This window comes from Phascolarctos cinereus, unplaced genomic scaffold (assembly GCF_003287225.1).
Source record: "Phascolarctos cinereus isolate Bilbo 61053 unplaced genomic scaffold, phaCin_HiC Scaffold_726;HRSCAF=1367, whole genome shotgun sequence".
NCBI classification, from domain to species: domain Eukaryota; kingdom Metazoa; phylum Chordata; class Mammalia; order Diprotodontia; family Phascolarctidae; genus Phascolarctos; species Phascolarctos cinereus.
The window spans coordinates 145,992,358-146,018,519 of record NW_027556098.1 but is presented as its reverse complement, the minus strand read 5'-3'; the positions used below and the strand labels follow the sequence as shown (position 1 = coordinate 146,018,519).

The 26,162-nt window shown below is 41.2% G+C and overlaps 2 protein-coding genes across 10 annotated transcripts in view; one reads left to right on the top strand and one right to left on the bottom strand.

Annotated features, from left to right (window-relative positions):
• The window catches only part of CUNH2orf76 (chromosome unknown C2orf76 homolog), a 100,070-nt gene extending 84,729 nt beyond the window's left edge, over positions 1-15,341 (bottom strand). For 6 of the 8 annotated variants that reach the window (XM_078146811.1, XM_078146810.1, XM_078146814.1 and 3 more), the window contains exon 1: positions 15,246-15,321. The gene's annotated coding sequence lies outside the window, so the exon portion shown is untranslated. Of the gene's footprint in view, positions 1-15,245 lie in introns of all 8 variants that reach the window. The other 2 variants (XM_020963122.2, XM_020963123.2) reach the window with 2 other exon arrangements.
• A 35-nt stretch (positions 15,342-15,376) lies between these two features.
• DBI (diazepam binding inhibitor, acyl-CoA binding protein) lies at positions 15,377-21,478 on the top strand. 2 transcript variants are annotated; one of them, XM_020963126.2, is made up of 4 exons: positions 15,377-15,735; positions 17,014-17,131; positions 19,960-20,022; positions 21,164-21,478. In XM_020963126.2, the coding sequence occupies exons 1-4, from the start codon at positions 15,655-15,657 to the stop codon at positions 21,235-21,237; spliced, it is 336 nt and encodes a 111-aa protein (XP_020818785.1). In that variant the 5' UTR covers positions 15,377-15,654; the 3' UTR covers positions 21,238-21,478. The 2 variants fall into 2 exon arrangements, with proteins under 2 accessions (XP_020818785.1, XP_020818786.1); XM_020963127.2 differs by having other exon boundaries at positions 15,385-15,663.
• The last annotated feature ends 4,684 nt before the right edge of the window (positions 21,479-26,162 follow it).

Sequence of the window (26,162 nt, the reverse complement as noted above, 5' to 3'; positions counted from 1 at the left end):
AAAACTAACTTATCTCTCAGATTTCTGTGTCTTAAACAGACCATTTGCTTTATGACAAAAATTTCACAGGATGCATAAATTCATTGGTATAAGTCCTCTCTCCATCAAAGCAGATCATAACTCTTCCATATTTTCTATTCCTGTGTAATTCCTGTCCATGTCTTTTCACAAATCCTTGACAGGGAACATTCATCAAGTACACTGGAAGCCTACCTCTGCTATTTTGTTTGTTTTTATAAACATATTATCCACATTTTGTGGATATACCTTCACACACACACACAAACACACACAAATTTACTAAGTGCCTACTAAATGACAGGCAGTGTTCCTAAACTGATTGCCATTTCTCTGTTTGACAAGTAAGTCAAGTGTTTGATAAATAAGGCACATATTAATCTCATTGTAGCAACTGATTTATATTGGTTGGCTTTCATATGAAATTATTATAATCAATGTTGATATCACTTCTGCTATCCATTACCCATTTTTCAGGATCAATAATGTGTTTAGGTTAGGATTGATTGAATTATTTCAATTGCATATCAGATGTTTTTTTCATTAATATTCTTTCTTCTAGCTTTAAACTTATTCTGATAATTTCTCTCAGTCAGGGGTCTCACTGTACACATTCAGGTGATTTGGGGGTGATTTCCACATCTATATAACATCTTTCTCTGCATATTAAACATAATAAATTTCATTTTGGTGATGTTATTCAGCGCTAAACCTGTCTAGAATCTACCAATTATTTGCTCGAAGAAAATATGAATGATATAGATATGTGAAGCTGAGTAGTCTACAAGTCTTTGGCTCTCTCATTTCTTACTCTTGATCTCCGCTCTCCAATATGTTTCTTATCAATCTCTTCCTCACTTGATATCATCCTCACTTGTTCCCACCTTTGCAGTGAAGTCACCAAGTTTCAAAGTGTATGTTGATTTAAAATAGAATTTCTTATGAAGTTCTTCACAGAATTTCTCTACTTCATTCTCTGCAATTGACACTGGTGCAAAAGTTACAATTATTTTCATGGTAGTCTTTTTACAAACACTTATCATGGGTCTGGGAGTGGGAGATGCTGTGGGAGCCACTGGAGTTTGTTGAGTAGGGGGAAGAGAAGGTCAGATCTGCCTTTCAAAAAAATCACTTGAACAGCTACTTGGATAATAAACCGGAATGGGGAGAGACTTAATACAGGGAGATCAACTAGAAGATTACAGGCAAGATGATGGAAGACTGAAGCAGGGTTATGGATATGTGACTAGAGGAGACACGCAGTAAGTGCTGAAGAGGTAGAAACAAGATTTGACAACTGATTAGATATATGGAGTGAATTAAAAGTCAAGGATATCACCAAAGTTGTGAATTTATATGAATGGAGAGATGGTGGTATCCTAAAATGAAATAAACAAGTCTGGAAGAGGGGTATGTTGTGGCTGTTAAGATGATTTGTTTTTGATATTGAGCTTAAGATACCTAGGGAACATTAGGAAATATGTGATGCAAGACAGAAGCTCAGGAAACTGTAGTTAGATATATAGATTTTGGCATCATCTGCACAGAAAAGATAATTAAGTCTTTGGGAGTAATGAGGTCACTTAGTGAGAGAATGTAAAGAGAAAAGAGTAGAGCCAGGAAAGAGCTTTTGGTCACAGTAGGGATGATCAAACAGCACTTCACAATGAAGTTGTCAACAAGTAGAAGAATGAACAATGAGCAGTGCCCCAGAGAAAAGGGCATCGGATTTGGCAATTAAGACATTTTGAGTAAGTTTGGAAGGAGAAACTTCACTTGAATGATGAAAAAAAAAAAAAAGCCCAGAGTGAACTCTGTTCCACAAACTTCTCCAAATAGATATAACGCAAAAAAAAAAAAATCCTGATGGGGAAACCCAGAAAAAGTCACAGCCCAACTCAGCACAGGGAGATAGGGAGGTCTTGCAGACACTGGGAATGAAGTTAGGGTAGGACCAAGAGCGTACCAAGTGCTGTGCAGAGCCTGGGGCGCTCTCAGACCTATACCCAGGCACTGCAATGGGGACAGGTCCCAACGTGGACCTTTGTTGCCCAATACTCAGTTCCTGGTCACAGATCCAGGGCAGAGTGGCATTCCCATGTGGGGAAGCCCTGGGCAGTATACCTACTTAGAAAGGAAGAAATTCAGAAGCAAAGAGCAATAGCAACAACAGCAGCAGTAACAGTGGCATGGCTCAGACCCCAGGTATAAAAAGGCTCTCACTTCCAGCATTTAGACCAGCACTAACCAAGGCAGAAATCCCAGACCAAAGGGGAACCTACAGTTCTGCTACTCTGAATCAAAAGAGCTCCCTAGCTGGCTGATCCATGCTGAGTCCAGCACAGTCTACTTTTGAACAGACCCAAACCCAGGTCAGGACATTGCAGAGCTCCAACCATGGGGGCATCATCCACACTTTGTCCTGGATCGGACTATTATAGTAACACTGAAAACTAGCAGGTTCCCAGCCTGTCTCTGAGTTCCCAAAATAACACAACACTCCATACAAAAAGAAAGCAGCAATAAGACCAGCACAGACATTCCCTCCAGAAGAGCAGCATGGAGTCCAGTGCTAACATCAAGTTCAAAGTCAGGAAGTAGGCTGGAAGAATGGGCAAGCGGGGAAAAAAAGGACTATACCATAATGAATGATTATAGTGACAAAGATGCTGGAGACACAAACACAGAGGAGAATGACTCTAAAATGGCTACACCAATGCTTCAGAGGTAAACATGGCTTAGGTTCAAACTCAAAGTAGGATACTTGGAAAAGATGAAGCAAGAGTCAAAAGGGGTTTGTTTGTTTTTTCATTATAAATGGAATAAAGGTGCCGGGGGGGGGGGAATCAGAAGAGAAATGAGAGCTATAGAAGAAAGAATCAGAAAGGGAATTAACAGCTTGACACAAGAAAACTTTGCCCAAGCAACAAATTCCCTGAAAACCAAAATGGACCAAATAGAAACTAATGATTCCATGAGGCAACAAGAAATAAAAAGCTGAAAATTTTCTTTGCTTTTCAATCTGATATAATTTATATACATGTACAATCATGTAAAACATTTCCATATTAGTCATCTTTTATAAGAAGACTCAAATTAAAAAAAAGAAAAAGTGAAAAATAGCACGCTTCAGTCTGTATTCAGAGAGTCTCAGTTCTTGCTCTAGAGACAAACACTGTGCTTCATCATCAGTCTTTGGGATTGTTTTGGATCACTGTATTGCTGAGAATAGCTAAGTCATTCACAGTTCTTCAACATACAATATTGCTGTTACTGGGCACAGCATTCTCCTGGTTCTGCTCACTTCACTTTGTATCAGTTCACGTAAATCTTACCAGGTTTTTCTGAAATCATCCTAGTTGCCATTTCTTATAGCACAACAATATTCCATAACAATCATATACCACAGTTTGTTTAGCCATTCCCCAATTGATGGGCATGAATTGAATTGCCAGTTCTTGGACAGCACAAAAAGAGTTGCTATAAATATTTTCGTTCAAATAGGTCCTTTCCCCTAATATTTTTTATGTCTGTAGGATATAGACCTGGCAGTGGTATTGCTAGATCAAAGAGTATGCATAGTTTTACAGCCCTTTGGGCATAGTTCCAAATTGCTTTCCAGAACGGTTGGCTCCTGGTTACTTTTAAAGGGGGAGGGTTACATCCCTCAGCTTGGCTCCTTCCCCCTCAAATGCTGGATACACAAAAGATTATAATAAAGAAAAGATGAACATTTTCAAGAAAGTGTTGGTTATCTAATAGCAAAAATACCTGACCTGGAAAACACATCGAGGAGAAAAAATTTAAGAATCATTGGACTACATGAATGCCATGACCTACAAAAAACCCTAGACATCATATTTCAAAAAAAAATCTTAAAACAAAATTGCCCAGATGTGTTAGAACCAGAGGGCAAAGTGGAAGTAAGAAGAATCCACCAAAAACCTCCTGAAAAAAAAAATTAAAACTCCCAAGAATATCATAGCCAAAATCCAGAATTTCCAGATCAAAGCAAAAATATTGCAAGCAGCCAGAAAGAAAGAATTCAGTACCGAGGAGCCATCAAGATCACACACAATTTAGCAGCCAACACCATCAAGGAGCAAAGAGTTTGGAATATGCTATTACCAAAGACAAAGGATATGAACTTACAACCAAGAATAACATGCCCAGCAAAGCTGATTATAATGCTGAGTGGAAAAAATGAACCCTTAATGAAACAGAGGATTTATAAGTATTCTTGAGGAAAATACCAGGGCTTCAGAGAAACTTGAAGTTTGAACACTGAAGTGAAGAGAAACACAAAAAGGTAAACACAAACAAACAAGATACCCAACACCTTCCCATCTCCCTCAGCCTCCTCTCCTCTCTGAAGCACTTAACTCCTCCCAAAGCCTACCTTTATAGAAGACAGGATCTGGACGCTCAGACTCACTCCACTCTCCAACTACAGCTCTGCTTGGTTTCAATTTCATGGAGTGAAATGCCCCCATGCTTGGTATCTATTGGTGTGCCATCTCCTCTCCCACTTTCAAGCTTCTTTTTGTGTATTATTTTCTCCTATTAGAGTATAAGCTCCTTTGAGGGCAAGGACTATCTTTCTCTTATTTGTATCGCTAGCATTTAGCACAATGCCTGGCACATAAAAGGCACAATAAATGTTTACTGAATTGAATAAAGAACTACAAAAGGATAAACTGCTTACATTCAAATATGGGAAGATGATACATGTGTTCCCTCTCAATCCTATGATTATCAGGGTTCAAAGAAGTAGTCTAATTAGACAAGGGCTGGGAGAGGTACTGTTATGTCTCAGTGATTAATAGAATGGAGAGGGGAAGAATACATTAGAGAGGAGAGGGGAAAGAAAGGAAGGAAAAGGAGAAATTATATCACATAATCAGGGTGCATAAGTAGATAGCTATACAAACAAGGGGCAAGGGATGAGTGGAGTAGCTAGTACTTGAACCTCATTCTCATCTAAAAGAATAAACACACACATACACATACTTACAGATGAGTACAGAAATACATTTCACTCAAGACGGAAACAAGGAAAGGGGCTGGGAAGAGGGGAGGCAGAATTACAGGGAGAATAAATTAAGGGAGAGATCAGTCCTAAGCAAAACAAACTCTAAGAATATATAAAAATATTTATAACTCTTTTGAAGTGGCAAAGGATGAGAATCTAAAGGGGTACTCATAAATTCTAGAATGGATGAACAAGTGGTGGTATATAAATGTGATGGAATTCTATTGTGTTCAACTCTTACCAGCAAAATGACCAGCCAAAATTCCAGTGGACTAATGATGAAACAAGCTACCTGCCTCCTGACAGAGAGATGGCCTCAAAATGAAGAATATGACAATTTTTTTTTGGACCTGACCAATGAGGAAATTTGTTTTGATTAATTCTACATGTTTGTGATAGACTTTCTTTTTCTTCTATTCTCTACTAAGGATGACGGGGAACATGAGAAGGCAAATCTTAACTTATTAAAACAAATTTTTTTTTTAATCCAGACTGGAAAAAGTTAAAAAGCCTTATACAGAAGATATAAGCCTCATACAACGCACCTGACCAGTGCTTTAAAGGAATCTAAGAATTCTTCCAGGCAGGTATGTGAGTGTATTTCAAACATCAAGTGAAAACCACTTATCCAAGGCACAGAAGTCGAAGACTAAATGTTATGTACAAGTACATAACAAGTACAGCTAGCAAGAAAGTCTAACTAAAACAAAGAGTGCATGAGGGGGAGTCATACAAAATATGACTGGAAATGTAAATGGAATGCTAATTATAAAGGACTTCACATCAATCAAACTAATTTCTCATTTTATCCCAGAAATAACTGGGAACCATTCAAGAGTTTTGAAGACTATATTGACACAGCCATGTGTTCCATGGTTAGGGAGTGAAGTTCCTGGAGGTAAAGAGATCAATTAGGAGACTACTACAACAATCCAGGCAAAAGGTGAAGAGGGCCTGGGACTAGAGTTAGTGGAAAAGATGTTATAAAAGTAAGATTGTCAAGACTTGGTCATGTGTTATATACAGAGGTTGAAAAAGAGGAGTTAAGGATGATCCTAATGTTACACACTTATGTGACTGGAAAGAGGTAACAAAGCCAAAAAATGGGAAAGTTTGAAGAAGGGATGACTTTTGGAAGGAAATATAAATTTCATTTGGGACAAAGCCTCACAGATTTGCAGCTTCAAGGCCCCTCTACAGGCATCTAGTCTACTTTGAGATTGAAATGTCTACGAGATATCCAGGTAGAGATGTCCAGCAGGCAGTTATTAACGTAAGACTGAAGTTCAGGAAAAAGATTAGGGCTGTCTATCTAACTTCAAAGTCATCTATATAAAGATGTCATTTTGTATCATGTTATTGTATATTTACAAATGGGTCATATCTACCTTTATAAGATCATAGAGTTGGAGCTAGAAGGGACCTCAAAGGTCATCTTCATTTATATAAGGAAACTGAGAGCCAAAGAATTTAAATAACTTGCCCGATATCATATAGGCAATCCATGGTTGAGCTCAAATTTGAGCTCTGGCTCCAAATCTCACTCTCTTGCCCCTATACCAGGCTGCTTCACTAAAAATGATTAGTTTTCCACCAAATAAGATCTTGAACCCTCGACTCACAGATTAAAAACTGGTTACTAGAGGGGCAGCTAGGTGGCACAGCGGATAGAGCAGTGGCCCTGAAATCAGAAGTACCTGAGTTCAAATCTGGCCTCAGACCAAACACTTGACACTTACTAGCTGTGTGACCCTGGGCAAGTCACTTAATTCCAAATGTCTTAAAATAGAGCATAAAGTGGATACAGTCAGCAACCATGTCTTCATTTTCTATCTCCCTCAGCTCCTAGCACATTTTAGACATAACAGACACCTAATAAATAGCTGCTGAACGTTGACAAACATCAATTATCATACAATGTTGTGAGACAGTGATTCCCCCTTCATGGCTGACTAGTGTGTGTGTACAAGATTATTTGCCGCTACATAAAAGGCATCAAGACTGCCATACTTTTTTTAAAAAACCTTTCCTAAGCAGCTGCTATTTTAGTGTCAGCAGCTTACCCGTAGCGCACCTGAAAGCCAGACATAACTTCAGAGAACCTGCGTACAAGTCATAGTTTTATTAATATATGTGAAATTGACCAAATCATTTCATTCCTGTAGGCCTCAATCCCTCCTCTTCTAAAACAAAGAAATTGGACTTGATTCTCTCTAAGGCCCCTTCCAGCTTTTGAATCTGATACCTGATTTTCTATGAGCTAAAAACCAATTTGGTGGGTTTCAGAGCTTTGGATTTTGAGGAAGGATGGAAGGATAAAACCTGAGTTCAAAACCTGACTCAGATATTTATTGTATTGCATGAGCCTACATAAGTCACTTATCCTCTAAACTTCCGCTTCTTCATCACATCCCTGCCATCTCCACACCATGGGCTACACAACTCTGGCCATCATCCTTATCTTGCTCCCACTAGAACTGTGGACTCTGTCCCTGAGATACTAGGATCCAATAAATGACCTTTCAAACTACCTTCCTTGGAACTAGGCCTCTATGGCACTCTCTGGTTGTCTCTACACATTGCAGATATCACCTTTCCCCTCTTTCCACCTGCTCTTTATGTGCCATGTTCCTGCGAGAGGAGACTATTCTTGTTTGTTTGTATTTGCATCCCCAGCACTTAGCACAGTGTTTGGTACATAGTAAGTAGAAGTCAATCCTCAACGTTCATGAGTTTAACTTTTTCCACTTCAAGTATTCCCATGATTTCATTAGTAACCTCATTTTCATTCTTGTGTTGGAAACCATGCACATTCACAGCTATGCATAATAGAGAAAAAGAATAAGGGGCACAACACATGCAAGTTTAATCTGCAAAAAAGGAGGAAAATATTCATAAAAGTGTTCATGAATCTGCTCCAGAAAGTGCTAAAGTAACCTCTCGAGACAGTGCATGATGAGGGAACTAAAAAAATGGAAAAGCGGCTAAGTTTGTGGGGAAATGAGATGGTGACCACCCCTGTTCTCTCACAGGACACAGCTGCCCCTGCCCCTGCCTCTCCTCTTCCCTGTATCTAATAGGTTATTTCATGGCTACTGTGTTGGAAAAGTGCATATTCTCAGAATTAATGTTTTGTTATAAAGAACTGTATGCAGAAAAGTATTTTCAGCAATCTCTAATGAAAAATTACAGTTTTTGGTAGTTTTAAGAATTCTATTTTCATAGGTTCAATTTATTAACATCTGTGTTTTTTTTTACTTTTGCGAGGTTTTTTTAGGAATGTTACCCCCCAAAAGCTGAGGATTGACCGTACTTAGTAAATGGCTCAATCTGTCCATCTATTTATTTATCTCTGTAAAATGAAGATAATAGCACTTAGCTCACCCGGTTGCTGTGAAGATGAAATGGACAGCTAAAACACTTTGAAAACTTTAAAGCGCTCTATAAATGTTAACTATTGTTAGCACTAAGAAAAGGTAAAACTCAGAAAAAAGGCTGGGATGACTGACTTTGGCTAGTCAGAGGACTTTTTAAAATTACTTCCTTGTTCTTGATTCCATTCTAGACAGCTGGGTCATGTCACTATTTAAACAGAAGCAGAAATTATCAAGTAGTTTTTAATATTGTGATTTTTTAGGCAAGTCAGCACTGTTTACAAAAGCAGCCTAGAGATCTAGCACAATGTATTAAGGGATGTAATCATAACTAGTGCAATCCAGTTCCAGAATGGGCTATCACTGGGTCTCTTCAGAGACTGCATACTTACTTAGCTATGTGACCACAAGGCTAAACCCTTTCTGAATCTGTCTTCTCATTTGTAAAATGAGAATAACATTTCCACTGCATGCCTCACAAGGTTGTTGTGAAGAAAATACTTCACAAATTTTAATCATTACATAAATATGAGATCATCACTACTTTAGAAGATGTCCTTGTTTAAGATATGGGGTCACTAAATAACCTCCAAGGTACTGAAAATTCTAACACTCATTGATCCCAAGGACTACATCTACAATTGACCTACTCAAGTATATGAAGCTAAATGAGAAGGATGCAGTATCCAAAACACCCATCTCGGCAGCTAGAAACAGCAGGGCTATAGCCAACCATTTTATCAGGCATATTTCAATATAATTGGTTTCCTTTGAAATCCTATATATTTTATTTTATTCACTTAAAAATATTATTCTGAGGGGCAGCTAGGTGGCACAGTGGATAGAACACCAGCCCTGAAGTCAGGAGGACCTGAGTTCAAATGTGACCTCAGACCAAACACTTGACATTAGCTGTATGACCCTGAGCAAGTCACTTAACCCCAATTGCCTAAAAACAAACAAACAAAAAGAAATGTTATTCTGAGACAAGGTAAATTGGCTTCATCAGACTGGCAAAGTGGTCCATGATACACAAAGAAAAATGTTGGGAGGGGCAGTTAGGTGGCACAGTATATAGAGCACCAGCCCTGGAATCAGTAGGACCTGAGTTTAAATCTGACCTCAACTGCTTGACACTTAATAGCTGCGTAACCCTCGGCAAATCACTTAACCCCACTGCCTAGCCAAAAACAAAAGACAAAAGGTTTGGGCAGCTAGGTGGCACAATGGATAGAACTCCAGCCTTGGAGTCAGGAGTATCTGAGTTCAAATGTGGCCTCATACACTTGATACTTGGTAGCTGTGTGACCCTGGGCAAGTCACTTAACCCAAATTGCCTCACCAAAAAGCAAAAAAAAAGGTTGAGAATCTGCCTCCATGTATAGATGGGGAGAGGCATCTATTGGAAGTACTGATTTCTTTGTTTTGGCCCAGCCTACGATTTCATTGATGTAGGAAGCTTCTAGTGAGAAAAGCCCCTCTACCAAATCAGCCTGGCACCATTAAAACTTATAGATTTAGGGAGCTGCCTGGTAATTTCCCCAGGGTCATAGACATAATGTGTCAGAGGCAGAACCTGAATCCAGTTCTCTACTGGCTGCTTCATTAAAGCACTAATTTCTAGAACAGACCCACAACACACTCCAAGGGGTTGCCCATTGACTCCAAGTATTATTATGAAATTCCAAACATATATATACGCCTACATATACTATACAGATTTTTTTTTTGCTCCGAGAAATTATCTTGCAATCAAATCTATTCTAATAAGGTATTTCAATTTCAAAAAAAAAGAGGAATCAGTGGTTTAGTCTGAAGTATAGCCTAAAAGACACAAAGGCAAAGCAGAAGCCCCAAATCTGTGCTATTTACAATTGTCAATATTAACTCAAAATCTAAGTTGACACTACAAAATATGCTTATTGTTTTAATAGGAAACTCACTGTAATAAAATTTTATTATGCTGTACGAAATAACTTCAGAGAACCCTGAAAAACTTACATGAACTATCATATAACAAAATGAGTAGAACCAGAAGACAATTTCTACAGCGACCATTACACCATAATGGAAAACAACTTTGAAAAACTTAAAAACTATGATCAATGCAATGATCAATCATGAATCCAGAAAAATAATGATGAATCATATTGTCTCTTGGCAGATGACAACATACAAGTACAGAATAAAACACACATTTTCAGACACCACCAAAGTGTGGATAATTTGCTTACCTACTTGTGCTTCTCACAAGTTATGAGAACTTCTTGGGAGGAGGGGGAAGGGGCAGGAAATAATAACAGTGATGCAAAAAACAAAAACTTTTTAATAAGGGAAGGAGAGGGAGAAAAATTTAAAACTCAAAATTGTATGGAAGTAATTACTGAAAACTAAAAATAAAATAATAAAAATTTAAAAAAAAAATTTTTTTAATACAGTATAACTGTATCACATAAAGGTTCCAAAGGGAGCTACAAAAAAAAAAAGAGAGAGAGAGAAAAAAACAGGCACTGAAGCCAAGTGGTAGAAGACACTGATGTGTTGAGAAGCACTATGGTATCTTAGAAAAACCCTGGATTTACATTTGCAATTCTCGAGTTTGAATTCCACCTCTGCCACTTACTACCTAGGCTGCTAGGTGGTGCAACAGGTAAGAGTGCTAGGCCTCGAGTCAGGAAGACTAGAGTTCAAATGCATCTATGTGACCGTGGGCAAGTCATTTTAGCTATGTCTGCTTCAGCTTCCTTATCTCTTAAATGGGATAAAACAGCACCTACTTCCCAGGGGCTTTATGCACACAAAACAAAATATTCATAAGGCTCTTTGCAAACTTTAAAGTAATATATAAATGCTATCATTATTATTATTACTTGGGCTTTGGGCAAATTACAGCCTCTCAGGGCCTCTGTTATTTACCTGTAAGTAGGACTGAATGACTTCTGATATCCCTTCCAGTTCTAAATCTAAGACCACATCATGTGTAAGAACGATTAGCATCAGAAAAGGCAGTATAGTCTTATAAAGGAAAAAATACTGCCCAATCAGCATCGCAGATATTGAGCTAGAAGGCATCTTAAGAGACCATCTAATCCTAACCCATTCCAAATTTTACAGGTGAAGAAACTGAGGCCTAAGGATACATAAGTAATCAAGGAGTAGTAGAATCAGTATTTGAACCTAGGTCCTCTTACTTTAATCTGGCAAACTTGCCACTATGGCCCCCTAAATGTTGGGTGTCACAACTTTTCTGAACTTTTCATTTCTTTATCTGAAAAAAGTAATAATAAAACTTCCCTAACTACCTCACCTAGTTATAATGAACAAAGACATTCTAGTCTAGATCAAAGTTACATACTTCCACTTAAGATAATTTCAGAAGTTGAAGGAACTTTCGGCAGTCTAACTCCCTCATTTTTACAGATAAGGAAAGTAAGGCTCAGAGAAATTGAGTCATCCAATGTCTCTGACATAAACATCTTCGTCCAGAGGGGAAGGTGGAACAAAAAAAGAAAGGCTGATGATGTCCCTAAGTATAGGCCTTGCTTGCCTCCATAGGAATGCTACAACCCACCAATGTTTAACCTAATTTTGTCTTACTTGTGATAGAAGTATTCAAAAATGGCTAGTTTCCTTACCCTAAATTGGAACATCCAGTTCCCTGTCCTCAACATCCTATCTTCAGACATCCAGAACACTTCAGTAGTTAAGTGGCCTAAGCTAGCACACACCACTGGTTACTATAATTCAGCTAAGCAAGTTATGTATAACTAGTGAGCTGGGGAGCAGCACACATTTTATATCCTTCTTGTACAAAGGACTTTGTCAGCTAAATTAGTTTGCATATTATAAAAAAAAAATGCTGGGGGCAGCTAGGTGGCTGCAGTAGACAGAGTACCTGCCCTGGAGTCAGGAGGCCCTGAGTTCAAATCCAGCCTCAGACACTTACTAGCTGTGTGACCCTAAGCAAGTCACTTAACCCCATTGCCTAGCCAAAAACAAAAACACTGTGACAGATTAAGTATATCTATGTCCCTGTTCCTTAACATCTCAAATCAAAAACAGTCACCTATAGCTAGTTAAGATGGTATCAGAACTAAGAACACAGGTCTACTGGTGAGTCCAATGTTCTTTTCTACTCTCAAATGCACTATATGGTGGTAAAATAGAAATGTTTAAAGTATTCCTCTACTGCAGATTTAAAGGACTAATAGATTTAATTAAGAGGGAATACTGTGCAAAAAAATGCACTTGAAAATTGCTTCAGGTCTACTATAATTCTAGAATAAGATGTTGGGTCCAGATTTTTACTCAAATGGATGTTAAGCTCCTCACTTTGGTGGTTTCTGACAAGTATGTAAATTCCAACTGATCCATGTTTGTCCCTTATGTACAACTGCCAATCACATCCTCCCATAAGTTTACCAGAAGGTAAACTCCTGAAGACTTTTCTCACTTTCTTCAATCATCAGTACTTAGCAATGCAGAACTTAGGCTGTCAACCTCTTACCCCTCACCCTCTTCAAATGACAAGCCCTTTTCTTTTTGATTATACACTTCTCTAAAAACACCTGTTACTCCTATTGTTCAAAGTTCCTCAACTGTTCTATCTCTAAGCCCATTCAAACCTACTGGGGGGGGGGGCGCGCAAGAATCTCAGCCCTTATTAAAACCACAAAAAGGTGACTAAGGGAACATCAGCAATTACCAACGTATGTGCCTACTTTACATCTATATGAAGTATAAGACTCAAGGGCATACTTGATCACATCCCTACTACCAAAGGAGATAATATGTACAGTGCTTTGGAGACTTTAAAGAACCATATAAATGCTATGATCTACAATTAACTAAAAATGTGGAAAATACAAGATCACAATGTGCTTAGTTTTTCAATTGCAAATGTGTCAATGTGCATATATAAGTTCAATATAACAGTATGCTACCTTCAATGGAATAAAAGACTTTAAAGCATCCTGATGAAAAGACCAGAGCTAAGCATGAACTTTGAAATCCAAAGTTTTCCTGTTAGTCTTTACTTAATTCTATTTTCTTCTATTTGTGTAAAATTATTGGCTCCTATCACCTAATCAATGGCTTATTAGGCGTTAGGAAAACTAAAATTTATATTCAATTGTTTCCAGAGGAATCATCTCATATACATCTGCTCTGATTCAAGCTGATTGTTTTAAAAAGATCCTGGACAGGGGCAGGTGGTACAGTGGATAGAGCTCTGGCCTTGGACTCAAGAAGACCTGAGTTCAAATCTTGCCTCAGACACATGACACTTACTAGCTGTGTGACCCTGGGCAAGTCACTTAACCCCAACAGCCTCACCAAAAAAAAAAAATAAAAAGCAAAAAGTAAAATAAAATAAAAAGATCCTGGACCATTTTCTAACTATAGTTTTTTAAAGATATCGCACTTTATGAGCCATTTAAAGTTTTTTTTATTCTGAACTTTAAAAATGTCTATTTCAATATACAAAATAGAACACAAAGAGGATTTTAACAATAAATCTTTATTCCCATACCACTTTCTTTAAAGTCTGTAATAATTTTCAACATGTTTTACTTCCAAAGCTGTCATGCTTGTTTTGTACTTCCTTCTGTTCTCATTTTAAAAAGATGTCTAAATGGCCCCTTTAAATCTTTTTCTTTTCTTTTGGAATCATTCTAACAAACCCACCCACTCCCCACAACACCCCTATCACAAATAGAGAAAAACAAAAAACAAAAGCCAATTCACGCGGCCATATCCAAAAAAGTTTCTTCCAACACCTTGAATCCATCAAGGTACATAATATGATTCATCATAGTTCCTCTGGAGACATTTAGAGGCATTAGAGAACTGAAGTCCAAAAGGTTACCAAGAGGTAGGATAGGGATGCAGAAAGTTAATGAGAGAGTGCAAAATACTGTTCATCTGTTTAAAATTTTGCAAAGGTTAGGCCCCTAAAAGAAATAAAATTATTCTTCCTTCTCCTTGCCCTCATCCATGGCAGGCCTGAAAACCTAACCATGAATTTCAAACATCGTTTTTGAGTTCCAAACAGCAAACTTCCAAAGCAACTTTATGAATTGGGGGCTACTCTCAGTTACGAAAGCTCGTTCTTACAATAATTTACTTCTATGCACAAGCTGAGCAACGAATTTATGGGAGACATAGGAATCAAACTACGAGAAAGAAGCAGATGAACTGTGGTGCCAAGGTTAACCACTACCCAAGCCAAGAAGCAGAAGAAACCATTTACTTTCACACAGCTGTGCCCGCAAAGGAAGCAGACTACAAAGCCAGGGAATCGAGTTTCTACCCGGAATGTAAGCTCCCAGCCCCCAGGCTACACGAACAGGCTTCCTCTAGGCCTCGGGCAGCCAAGAAAAGTCTTTGCACGAGAGAGGTAAACTTTAACTATTACGTATCTCTGACATACTGTTTTCTATCCCGTGGGTACGACAGGAAGGGGGAGGGGGAAAGGGAAAGGAGGAAGGGGGGGAGGGGAAGTCTCTAGCTCGGGACCCCCAGCACCTGCAACCTTTCCTAAAGGGGAGACTGCTGAAGACCCCAGCCCCAGGTTCGGCCTGGGCTCCCGCCCTCCCCTTCTCGGGCCTCAGGACGCAACCCAAGCCTGTGACCAGCCCCCGCCCCCGGCCCCAGTGCGGTCAAGCTAAGGACAAAGACGAGCTTCCGGCTCCTCTCCGCCACCCCACGGCCCAGAGCGGAGGGACGGGATGGCAAGAGGCCTAACTCTAAGTCTCCTGCTCGCGACTCCGCAACCGGCCTCCCACCAACCGCACCGCGCCTCGCCCCCTCCCCTTCCTTACTGTGCGGAGCGCGCGCCACTTCCACTTCCGCCGCCTCCCAGCGTCCACTTCGGCTCCTCCTCCTCTCGCTCCTCCTCCCCCGCCCTCCCTCGCTGTGCGCGACTCCAACCGCAGGCACACTCCCGCTTCCCCGACCCAACCAAAAGCCCCGGAGCGTGCTACCAAGGAAAAGGGAGAGGCGCCGAGGGCCGAGGGGAGGAGTGTCTCTTCTAGGCCATGCTAGGCCACGCCCCCCGCGAAGCGGGGCCGGGCTCTGATTGGCTGCGCTGAAGTCGCCCGAGCCTAGCAGAGCCGAGGTTGGAGTCTGGCCGGAGGCTGGGAGCGGGCTCAGCCCAGCCTGCGAGGTTTGGCGTGCGGGCGTTAGGTGGAAGCTTTCGTTTCATCCTCCCCGCCTCGCTCTGCCGGCAGCATGTCTCAGGTACTAGGCATCCAGCCAGGCTGGACAGCCGGGGATCGCCGAGGAGACGGTGGGAGGGGAGACGGGACCTGGGTAAGAGGAGCTGACTGCGAGAGAGTAGAGTGCTGGCTGTCCACCCCACCCCCCACAAGGGCAGAAATTGGTCCCAGAACTGCCGCCTCCTGTCTTCCCCAGCCTTCCCCCTGGCCGCCCTCCTTCTCTTCCTGGTTTCTTTTTAAGTTAGGGTTGTCCGTGGGCTGTCGCCTGTTTCCTCCCCAGCGGTCAGCCCGAGTTGTTCGTTCCCCCTGGGCAGTGAAGGGGCCCTGGGGAAAGAAGGAAGGAGAACCGTGGAGCTGGAAGAGATCTTACAAGAACCCAGCCCCTTAATTTTGCCGATGAGGATACTGAGGACCAGAGAAGGGAAGTGACTTGCAGTCACACAGCAAGTCAAGCGTCTGAACTGGGACTCCTAGCTCCTGAAGCCGAAGTTTCTTTCCATCGTCCCGGGGATCCTGGAGGGCTTAGGAGGAGAATAAGGGAGGTGGGAGGAGGGAGGGTTGCAGAGGGGGTCCATACACTGGTGAGGACAAGGAAGCATTCTGGGGGCAGTGAGCCAAGGGGCAGGTTGTGCTGGCTGGAGTGGGGTGAAAAGGGTTTGGTTTTGTCTAAAGTAGAGGGAGTGATACCTTTTGGGAAAGCGATGTCGAAAAGGAATGGCAAGCCTGCCCTGGGAGAAGGGACGCCCAGGATTTGAGCCTCAGCTCACACTCCCCTCCTTGCCCAGCAGAGCCCCCTGGGGCAGTAGGACAAAGTTCGTCTGTGTGTCTGAGTGCTTCGCCCCTGTCCGGCCCTGGCGTAGGGGGAGCTCTCCAGCTGCCTTCTCTGAGTGTAGCAGATGGACATCTGCTGCTTCATCGCGCACTGGCCTCCTCTCAGCTGCCTCTCGTGGCTCCATTCTTCCCCTCGAAACCTCAGCTCCATCCCACTCCCCACCCTTACAAATCCAGCTCTCACTCTCTAGTATATTGACCATACAGGACTTATCCAGGCCAAGGCTGAAAAAAGTTGGATTGACAACTTCTGAGTGATTGTTCTCAGTGAATAAAGTGTTCCCTAATTTAGGATCGGGACCTTAAAAGATCACCTTATACAACCCCCCTCCTCTTACAGATAGGGAAATTTTGTACAAAGGATTTGACCAAGGTCATACATGGAGGTCAACAGCAAAACTGGGGTTAAAATTCAGTTTCTCTGACTAAATCAGGTGGTCTTTCCACTACACCTTTTTTTTTCCCTGAAAACTGTTGGCAGAGCTAACATGTGCCCGAAGGTAAGAGTTAATTTTCTCCTTCCTTTCTTCTCGACAATTAGGCTGAATTTGACAAAGCTGCAGAAGAAGTCAAAAACCTGAAGTCCAGACCAGATGACCAGGAGATGTTGTTTATCTATAGCCACTACAAACAAGCCACAGTCGGAGATGTAAATACAGGTACTGATGGATGTAATTGGAGGGTTCTGCATTAATGGAAAGTTGGTTATTGACAAATAGGGTAATTTTGAATTAATGATGAGACAACTTAAGCTGTGGAAATAGTCTTGTTCCTTTCAAAGTAATTGCTGGCCCATATGTTCAGTGTAGTACTTATTAAGAACTCATATTGTGGATTGGTTTTAAGCTAAAAGAGGATGAAGAGACTTCATGAAATAATCATTACATTTCTGTGGCATTAGAGACTGTACAGTTCTCCAAAAACCTAAATCAGTGTCTCCATGGTAAAAGTAGCATAAAAATGATAGAGCTAGAAAAGAACCTTGGATCTAGCCTCATTTGCCCTTAGGAATCTAGCCTCATCTGCTCATCTCACATTCCATTTCCTAGAGGCCTGGGGAAGTAAGATCACACAGCTAGTTACTGAAAGAACCCAGGCAAACTGGCTTGTCCTGTAGTTTCAGAATTGAACAGAATCCCATTCTGAGCAAATAGTAAGCATTTGTTAAGTGCCTACTGTGTGCCAGGTCCTATGCTAAGCTGGGGATACAAAAAAGACGAAAGAGGGTCCTTGCCTTCCTGGGGCTTACAGTCTAACAGAGGAGATGACATGTAAACAAATACATACAAAGCAAGTTATATACAGGATGAATAAGAGATAACTGAGGAGAGGCACTGGAATTAAGAGGGCTGGGGAAGGCTTTTAGAAACTAAGCCAGGGAGGTCACTGGTGGGAGCATTTGAAGGCTAATAAGAAAATCCATCCTGATAGCCAACAGGAGCTCCCCTCTCTTTTTGTCTTGAGGATAGGATTAAAGATTTCGATTTGGAAGGTTTATCTAGTTTATCTGAGCAAATAGCAGATCAGGATTTGGAGCCACATTTGACTCAAAATCCATCATTCTTTCTACATTACTACCCTGAGGGTAAAACTGGAGCAAGAGAAGCAGAGAGCCCAGATTATCCATCTTGTGAAACTTAGATTTAGACTCTTCAGAGACTTTCGTAATTGAGAGTTTCCAGAGTAGGAAAGAAAAAGGGGAGCGTTACAGAACAAATATTTCTGATATCTCTCACTACCTTTATCATCTTCTTTTCTTGACTCTCAGCAGTACCCTGATTTGTCCTTTCATGCTTTCACAGAAGATGATGTGTGACAAGGAAGGATTAGAAGGCAGCACTTGGTATTAAAGATACTGATCCCAGGAATATTTGCAAAATATCAGAATGTTCTTTGGACTTATATCTTGGCCAGTGAAACCTTACAGTTTGTTGGCTTTGTAGCATAGACTAGCCATTGTTGTGATAAGACCTTTGCCTTGAGGAATCTTGATTTGCTCCTGAATCCCTCCTTGATCAGTGGGTGCTATTTCAACAAAGTTGCATCCTGAAGCTAGAAAGCTTAGTAATTTGGTTTTGGCAGTCAAGACAATTTAGGGGAGGATCTTTCTAGAACAGCAGCACCTGAGCTCCAATAATTTCCTCTTCCTTATAGAGAAACTACTTCTAGTAGATCTCATTTGGGTGTCTGTTGTGTGCCCAGCACTGTGCAGGACACTAGGGAAAGAAGACAAGAAGAAAAAGGTATAGTCACTACTTTTAAGAACCTTATAGTCCAGTTGGAGACTTAGACACAAAATAAGATGTTCTGAAAAGAACACTAGACCTGAATTCAGAAGACCTGGATTCATGTTCCAGGGCAGCTACTTCCTAGCTGTGTAACCTCAGACGAGTCATTTAATTATTCTGAGCCTTAGTTTCTTTACTCATTAAAATGTGGATATTTGCACACCTAAGGATCAAATAAGGTAACGTACAAATGAAGTAAACTAGAATGTCCCTTCTCGCTTTTAGGTAGCATGGTAAAGAAGAAAGGGATTTGGAGTCAAGGGGAGAGGAGTTCAAATCCAGCTTTGCTTAATTTTTCTGGGTCTTAGCTTGTTAGTATTTTTTTTTGGCTCATTAATCTGTAAAAGGAGGGTTTTGGATTGGATGACTTCTGAGATCCTCTCTTGCTAAAAAGTGTGAATTTTGCAAAGCAGAATCTAATCAAGTGTGATGTTGCATGGTCCAGACAATAAGCATTTCATTTTGAGCCAGGGTAGCCTGGGATAGTTTTGTGCGTGAAGTATTAGGTGGAGTTGGCCCTCCAGAGTTGTCCCAGGAGTGGCAGAAATGCCTTTCCATGGAGAATTCCTTTCCAGAAAAGCACCTGCATGGAGTCCCAAATGGTTAGGGAATGCTGGGACAGTGCTCTGACTCGATGATATAACCAACACTACTCATCTTTTGGTGTTAGACTAGCAATCCCCCTCTACACAAGGCTCTTCTCATTAGCTGTGGTTGAGGGTTACAGTTCCGCATCAGCTTGTAATTGCCCACCCTTGGCCCCTTCCAAAATGTGGGCTGTGCTGGGAGGCACAGCATTTGGTTGTCCCCTTCTTCTGGGATGTGCACTGTCTTTTGAGCCAGGATCCCTTTGATTTGGTCAGCAGAGGAATGAAAACTTAAAAACTTTGAATTTCCTGTATGTACAATCTACTAGTGTGAAGTCAGGATTTACTTCAAAGAAACTTGGGATTAATATTTCATAACACTCTTTACCCCATTTTTGTCAGGTTTGTAAAGGAGGAGTAGTTGGAATCCACTTTAGAGGCTTAAGATTCAGGTGGACTTAAAGCAACAGTTTCCTTTTATCAGGAAAGTTGATGAAAACTTTAGCTCAATTCAGTAGGCACTTACTGATTATGTAGCGTGTGCCTTTTGGATCATAATCCTTCCTCAGGTAACTAACTTTCCTTTTTTTTTTCCCCCCTCCTTCTTTTAAGATCGCCCTGGTATGTTGGACTTCAAAGGCAAGGCTAAGTGGGATGCCTGGAACTCTTTGAAAGGTAATCATCTGTGTTTTAATTAATTAAATCTTGCATAGTTCAGTTCTGAAAGGGAGTTTTCATTAGGCAATATAGATCAACACTTAATAAGAGCATTGGCAAAGAAAATAAACTTCGTGGGACTTGACCCTGAAGTGTTCAAGGAATAAATAGTCACTAACTTCCTGTGATAACTTTTCCCCCTGTGTGGTAGAGAGGAGGTAACTGGGTCACTAGAAGTGTGTTGATAATATCAAAGCCAATGCTATCCACTTGTAGATATTTCTTCCCTAGGATAAAAAGGTGAGCTTTCAACTGGGTAGTGGGGATACACTCATTATTCTCTTGTAACCACCCCCACTACCACCAGTGACAAGACTCCTAGTGGGTAATAGAGACTTACCCAGCAGCATCGACAAGGAAGTGTCCCAGCCCTTGTTTAATCATGTGACTACTAAAAACCTGGCAAAAGAACTGAGGTGCCTGCTGGCCTCTGTGTTCCTGTTCACTCATTCCAGAATGCTGCCTCTATCTTCATACAAATGAGAAGCCTCTGAGCTCAAGAAAGGACTGTAATAAACCTCTAGAATTTTCAAGTAACTGAAAAATGAAGAATAGCCTTCTCCATTATTATTTAACTAATTGTTACTCAGGGGCCCTGCTTCCCTTCATGACCAGTGTGCTGTACCCCCCACCTTCCAAACAGAGTACTGCCCTTCTTCACATGCATAATCCTTGACCACATAGAAGACAAAGATCTGCCTTGTCCCTCTCTAAGAACTGGGTGCTTTTGCCTGAGGGCTTGAACAAGAGCCAGCATCAGTGAAGAAATAAGCTACTAGTTTGGTCTCCCCACTCCCAACTAAGTGACTCTGGGAGGAGTCCTGAAAGGATTGCTTGCCCAGCAGGCCAGACTCAGCTGTGGGAACTTCGGGGTTGGGGGTGGGGTGGGGGTTAGTCACTGTGACTCACTCATGTTAGGTTTTATTGACTGTGAGTGAAACTTATCTTCCAGCAAGTTTGAAGACACATTTAATCAGCCATGCCAGTACAGCATTGCTTGCAGTACAAACAGCTACAATAACATGGGTGCAAACTGCAGATAAGTTGTCTCAGTTTTTTTTTCCTCAGTACCTGACAAAATCTCTGTGATGATTTACAGGAAAATCCAAAGAAGATTCCATGAAAGCTTATATTGCAAAAGTGGAAGAACTAAAAGGAAAATATGGCATATAAAAGAACCTGAATTCAGACATCAGCCATGCTCTCGAAAGCCAAATTAAAATAATGCTTTGATTTCCTAATCCTATGATCAAAGTCAAGCCCATGTAAATAATGTGCAGCAGTAAAAGTTGGCATGGCTCCTCTAGGCCCATCATGTTGCATAGCTGTTGAATTGGAGAGCGAAGCAGTTACCAATCTTGGCTCAGTAGCTTTCTTTAATCTGTAAATCAATAAAGTGCATTTGTTACTTTAAGCCTTGTGGGTGGCCCATAAGTTAAGGGAATCTTACCATCTCTATCCTACACACTTCAGCTTATGCCATTCTCTATTAGGAACTAAGGGAGAAATCAACCTCATTTGTTCAGCAAAGATTTGAGCATTTAGTACAAGCAAGGATCTCTGCCAGTGCCTGCCTTTTAAGGTTTATTACCATCTAATAGGAGAGATAAAAGTATATTAATAGAAGGCAATATGTGAGAAATCTCCTAATAATTAGGACTTACATAGCACATTAAGGTTTGCAGAGGACTTTCTAACTGTCATCTCAATTGATCTTTACAACAACCCTGCAAGATGTTATTTTCCAGGTGAGAAAACTGAGGCAGACAGGTTAAGTGCTCAGGGTTACACAGCTAGGAAGTGTCTGAGGCAGGATTTGAACTCAGGTCTTCCTAACTACAAGTCCCACACTTTAATCCCCTGAGGTACAAACAGATTATGAGAGAGATGATTAAAGAGGAGAGATTATGTTCAGTTAGAGGAGCATGGAAGATCACTCAGGAAAGAGTTTCGAGCACTTCCTACGTACCAGGTGCTGGGCTGAGCACCAAGGCAGCAAAGATAAAAGAGAAACAACCCCTACCCTCGAGGAGTATAGTGGAGGAGACAATATGTATAGACGAGTTGTAGCAAGAAAGAATCATTAATTGATTCATATAGAAAGTGACATTTGAGTTGACTCTTAAAGGAAGCCGCAGATCACCAAAGTTAGAGGTGGTAAGTACTCCAGGAAGAATAATGTGTGGGAAGAGCTTTCAGTGCCAAATGGAGAAGTTGATGTTTGGTCTTAGAGACCATAGGAAACTGCTGGAGTTTATCAGGCAAGGGGATGACATTAAGATCTGTGCTTTAGGAGAATAGCTAGAGGATGGGTGGAAGGGCCTCGAGATGCTGTTGTAATAGTCCAGAAATAGGGGGGTGACTGTGTGAGAAATAGGGAGGGGGGGATCAGGGAGATTTGTCAGCTAATTGCATATGTGGAAAAAAGTGAAGATCATACCAAGACTGGATAACTAGAAGGATATAATAACAAGTTCTAGTTTCAGTGTTTGGAGTCTGAGATGCCTCTGTAGTGTCCAGGTGGATACGTCCAGTAGACAATCTGTGACGTAGGAGTTATCTAAATAGAGATGGTAATTTGATCCCCTGAGATCACCTAAGTGAGTGTGGAGAGGAGAGGGCCCAGGACACCCTTGGGGTACACCCTCAGAGAGGGACATAGATGATGAATGACCAAAGAAGACTAAGGAAGGGATTAAGTGCTTTTAGAAGCAGGCAAGAGCAATGTCAGGAAAACACAGAGAAGAAAGTATCAGGGAGGAGGTGCTGGGTCTGCAGTGTCAAATGCTGCAGAAAAGTCAGGATGAGGATCAAGAAGAGGTCATTAGATTTTTGGTAAAAGTAACTGAGTTAAAAGGTCACAGAAGTGGGGCAGCTAGGTGGTACAGTGGATAGAGCACTGGCCCTGGATTCAGGAGGACCTGAGTTCAAATCCAGCCTCAGACACATAACACTTATTAGCTGTGTGACCCTGGGCAAGTCACTTAACCCCCATTGCCCAAAAAAAAAAAAAGGTCACAGACCAGATTTTGGGAAGCTTAGAAGAGAGAGGGGGAAGCATTGAGTAGTTGACTTTTCAAGGATTTTGGTTGAAAAAGGGAGGGATGTAAAACAATAACTCAGATGGTGGGATCTGGGGAAGATTATTTTAAGGACAGGAGACTCAAAATTATCTGTAGGCAGCAGGGGGTATATAGGGAGATATTGAAGTTTGTAGAAGAGGAGACAAGGGGGGGTAGGGAAATCGGAAATGAGGGTTGGGACTACACAGTAAAAAGGAAAAGATGTGTGATGGAGAGGAGAGGGAGTTCTTTGCAAATAGTCTTTTTGCTTCCAAGCCCAGTGCCCTATACACTGAGCCACCCAATCACCTTCCTGATGTCACTGGACCTCTGGGAGAACAAAGGACAAACAACAATGTAGCTGCCTCCTCAGTAAAAATTAGTGTTACTCAATGATGTGATGGAGAGCCCCTAGAGGCCAGGCCCAGGAACCACATCAGAGTCAACCATCACAGACAACCCCAGGATCATGGTACTTTTTCTTCTCTCCTTTTTTAGTTTCTGACTTGGATGTCAGATTCCCTGGGGCCTGAATGCGCATGTGGATAAATTTTGTGGAACATACATAAGGGGAGCTGAGGGGGAGCATGGAGGGGAGGAAGGAGGCACCAATGCAAGGGTGTGACGGAGAAAGAAGTAAGAAGAGTCAGGAACAGGGCCAGAGAGTAATGAAGGAGTGAATGTGGCTGGCCTGGGGACCCTTCCCTAAAATGGTTGTTCTGAGAGGAAATGACCAATCGGAGAAAGGGGCCTCACATACTATTTTGAATTTAAGTTGTTTATGCATATGTCTCATCACCCTACTATATAATAATAACTTCCATTGATATAGTGCTTTAAAGTTTTCAAAGTACTTTACAAACATCCCATTTGATCTTCACAATAACCCTATAACATGTGGTTCCTGTCCAAGGACCACTGCCAGCTTTATGAATAAGCAGCATAGATGCCTATATGGTGCAATGAGTCCTCAGAGGCCCTCTCCCCAAGTCAGGAACACACCAATAGTCCCGGGACAGCTGTTGAGCAGGTTTGACTAGGCGAAAGGTATCAAGAGAGTTACAAGCAAGAATATTGCCTTGGCCACCATAAGGATCAATGAAGAGCCCCAGGCAACCAAGAGGCATCTTAACAGCTCTGTGCAACTGTGAAAGGTTGTAAGATAAGAGAGAAATCAACATCAAGGGATAGGACTGAAAGGACACAGGAGACATACTCAAGGACTTTACTCAAGGTGGACCCTGCCAGGCACTATACTTCTGTGAGCACCAAAACCAGCTAAAAGATCAGGTCCCCTAGTCTTAATCTAAATCTATCTACTAAGATTGAAATAGTAACTCTATGAGCCGCAGATATATAAGCTGTGCTTGCTAAATAGAGTGTGGGAAAATCCACCCCTTTCAACACTTATCCAATCTTACCTGCCACCAGTTCCCTGTACAACCATTGTTCCAGCCAGACTGGTCTATAGTCATGCTGCCATTATAATCATTTTAGTCATTTGACCCTTGACATTGACCAGTCTTGTCCTCTCCTGTTGCATTATCATGGCATTTTAAAGTGTATTCCTGTTTATCCAAAACTCTACCTGGCTACAAAGACTTCAGGATTGGAATTTGAAAAGACCTGGGAACTCTGATCAACACAATGACCACCACATTTTCAAAGGACTCATGATACAACATGCTATCAAGCTCCAGATAAAACTGACAGACTCAGAGTATACACTGAACATATTTTCTTTCTTCCTTTTTTTTGGGGGGAGAGGGGACATGACTAATAAAGGTATTTGTTTGGCTTGTCTATATTTATTAGAGGTTTTGGTTTTCTTACCTGCTTTCTTATGGGTAAGAGAAGGAGAGGTAGAAAATTCAGCCCTGAAAATAAAATAAAATTGAATTTTAAAAAATAAAGAAAGGCTTCGAGTTTGGGGCAGATATAGTTAGTCATAACACAACCATCCCAGCAGAGTACAGAGGCTCACCAGAGGGCAGATCTTGGATATTTTGGGGCCACAGCAAGTCATTAAATTATCTACCAAGGAAGATGTAATCTATGATTTTTGGAGGGAGTTACCCACAGAGGAAATGTCCAGGTCCTTAAAGTATTATCTTTTTCTTTTTTACATTTATATCTTATCTCCATAAACAGACCATAGTGTCCCTGAAGGTAGGTATTGGGTCATACATTTCTGTGTGGGATGAGATGTCCTCTTGGAGAAAGGCAGGTTTCAGTTAGTAGAAACAGTGTAAGATGAGCAGATTGAGGATGAAAGGGACTGGAACAATCTGAACTATAGCCTAGAGAGAAGATGGGGGTGGATGGGAGAGAGGGGAAGAGAATGTTCAAAGTCACACAACTTGCTTAGTATAAGTCAATAAATGCTGATGAACACTGATAGAAGAATCCATTTGGCCCAAAGGCTAAATGTGCTCATCTAACCCCAAAGATTACGGATTTCATGAAATTTTAGAAGAAAAAAAATATTTTATTGATGAGCTAGCACACATGAAGTAATAGGGCACTACAGTGTAGTCATCTTCAGTACTGCTGTGTAATTGGCTGCCACAAGTGTCCTGATAGCAGCCTTGGCTCAGTTAGTAATTTGTAACAAATTCATACACTCTCATGTGGTTGTTGTTCGGCCTTCCTCTCCAAGAGGACCAATGACATCATGAGGGTGATGTATGTAATAACGTGATCTGGTGGAGGGAGGGAAGCCCTAGCAGCAAAATCTGGGTGTAATTCCTACTTGGGCCTCTAGGGGGATCTCTAAAGTCTAATATTTAATTAGTTTCAGGTGGGGCTCCAGTCTGAGTGCCAGGCAAATGAATATAGAGAAAAGCTAGTCTTTGTCATTAATTTGATTGCCTTGTCAGTGGCTTCCTGGAGAGATGTTCAGGTCTGGGCCTTGGCAAAAGCAAAATTATGAATGCCTTCAGGGAGGCTGTGTGACACAGTGGAAAGAGCTTTGCCTCTGGAGCTGAGGAATTGACTTTAAATTCTACCTCTGATGCTTACCACTTGGGCTTTAAG

Excerpts from the sequence above, each read along its gene's own strand:
- DBI (XM_020963126.2), top strand. The coding sequence starts at position 15,655 with ATGTCTCAGGTACTAGGCATCCAGCCAGGCTGGACAGCCGGGGATCGC. Across the intron at positions 15,736-17,013 it reads GGAGGGGAGACGGGACCTGG|GCTGAATTTGACAAAGCTGC; the intron begins GTAAGAGGAGCT and ends CTCGACAATTAG. Across the intron at positions 17,132-19,959 it reads AGTCGGAGATGTAAATACAG|ATCGCCCTGGTATGTTGGAC; the intron begins GTACTGATGGAT and ends CCTTCTTTTAAG.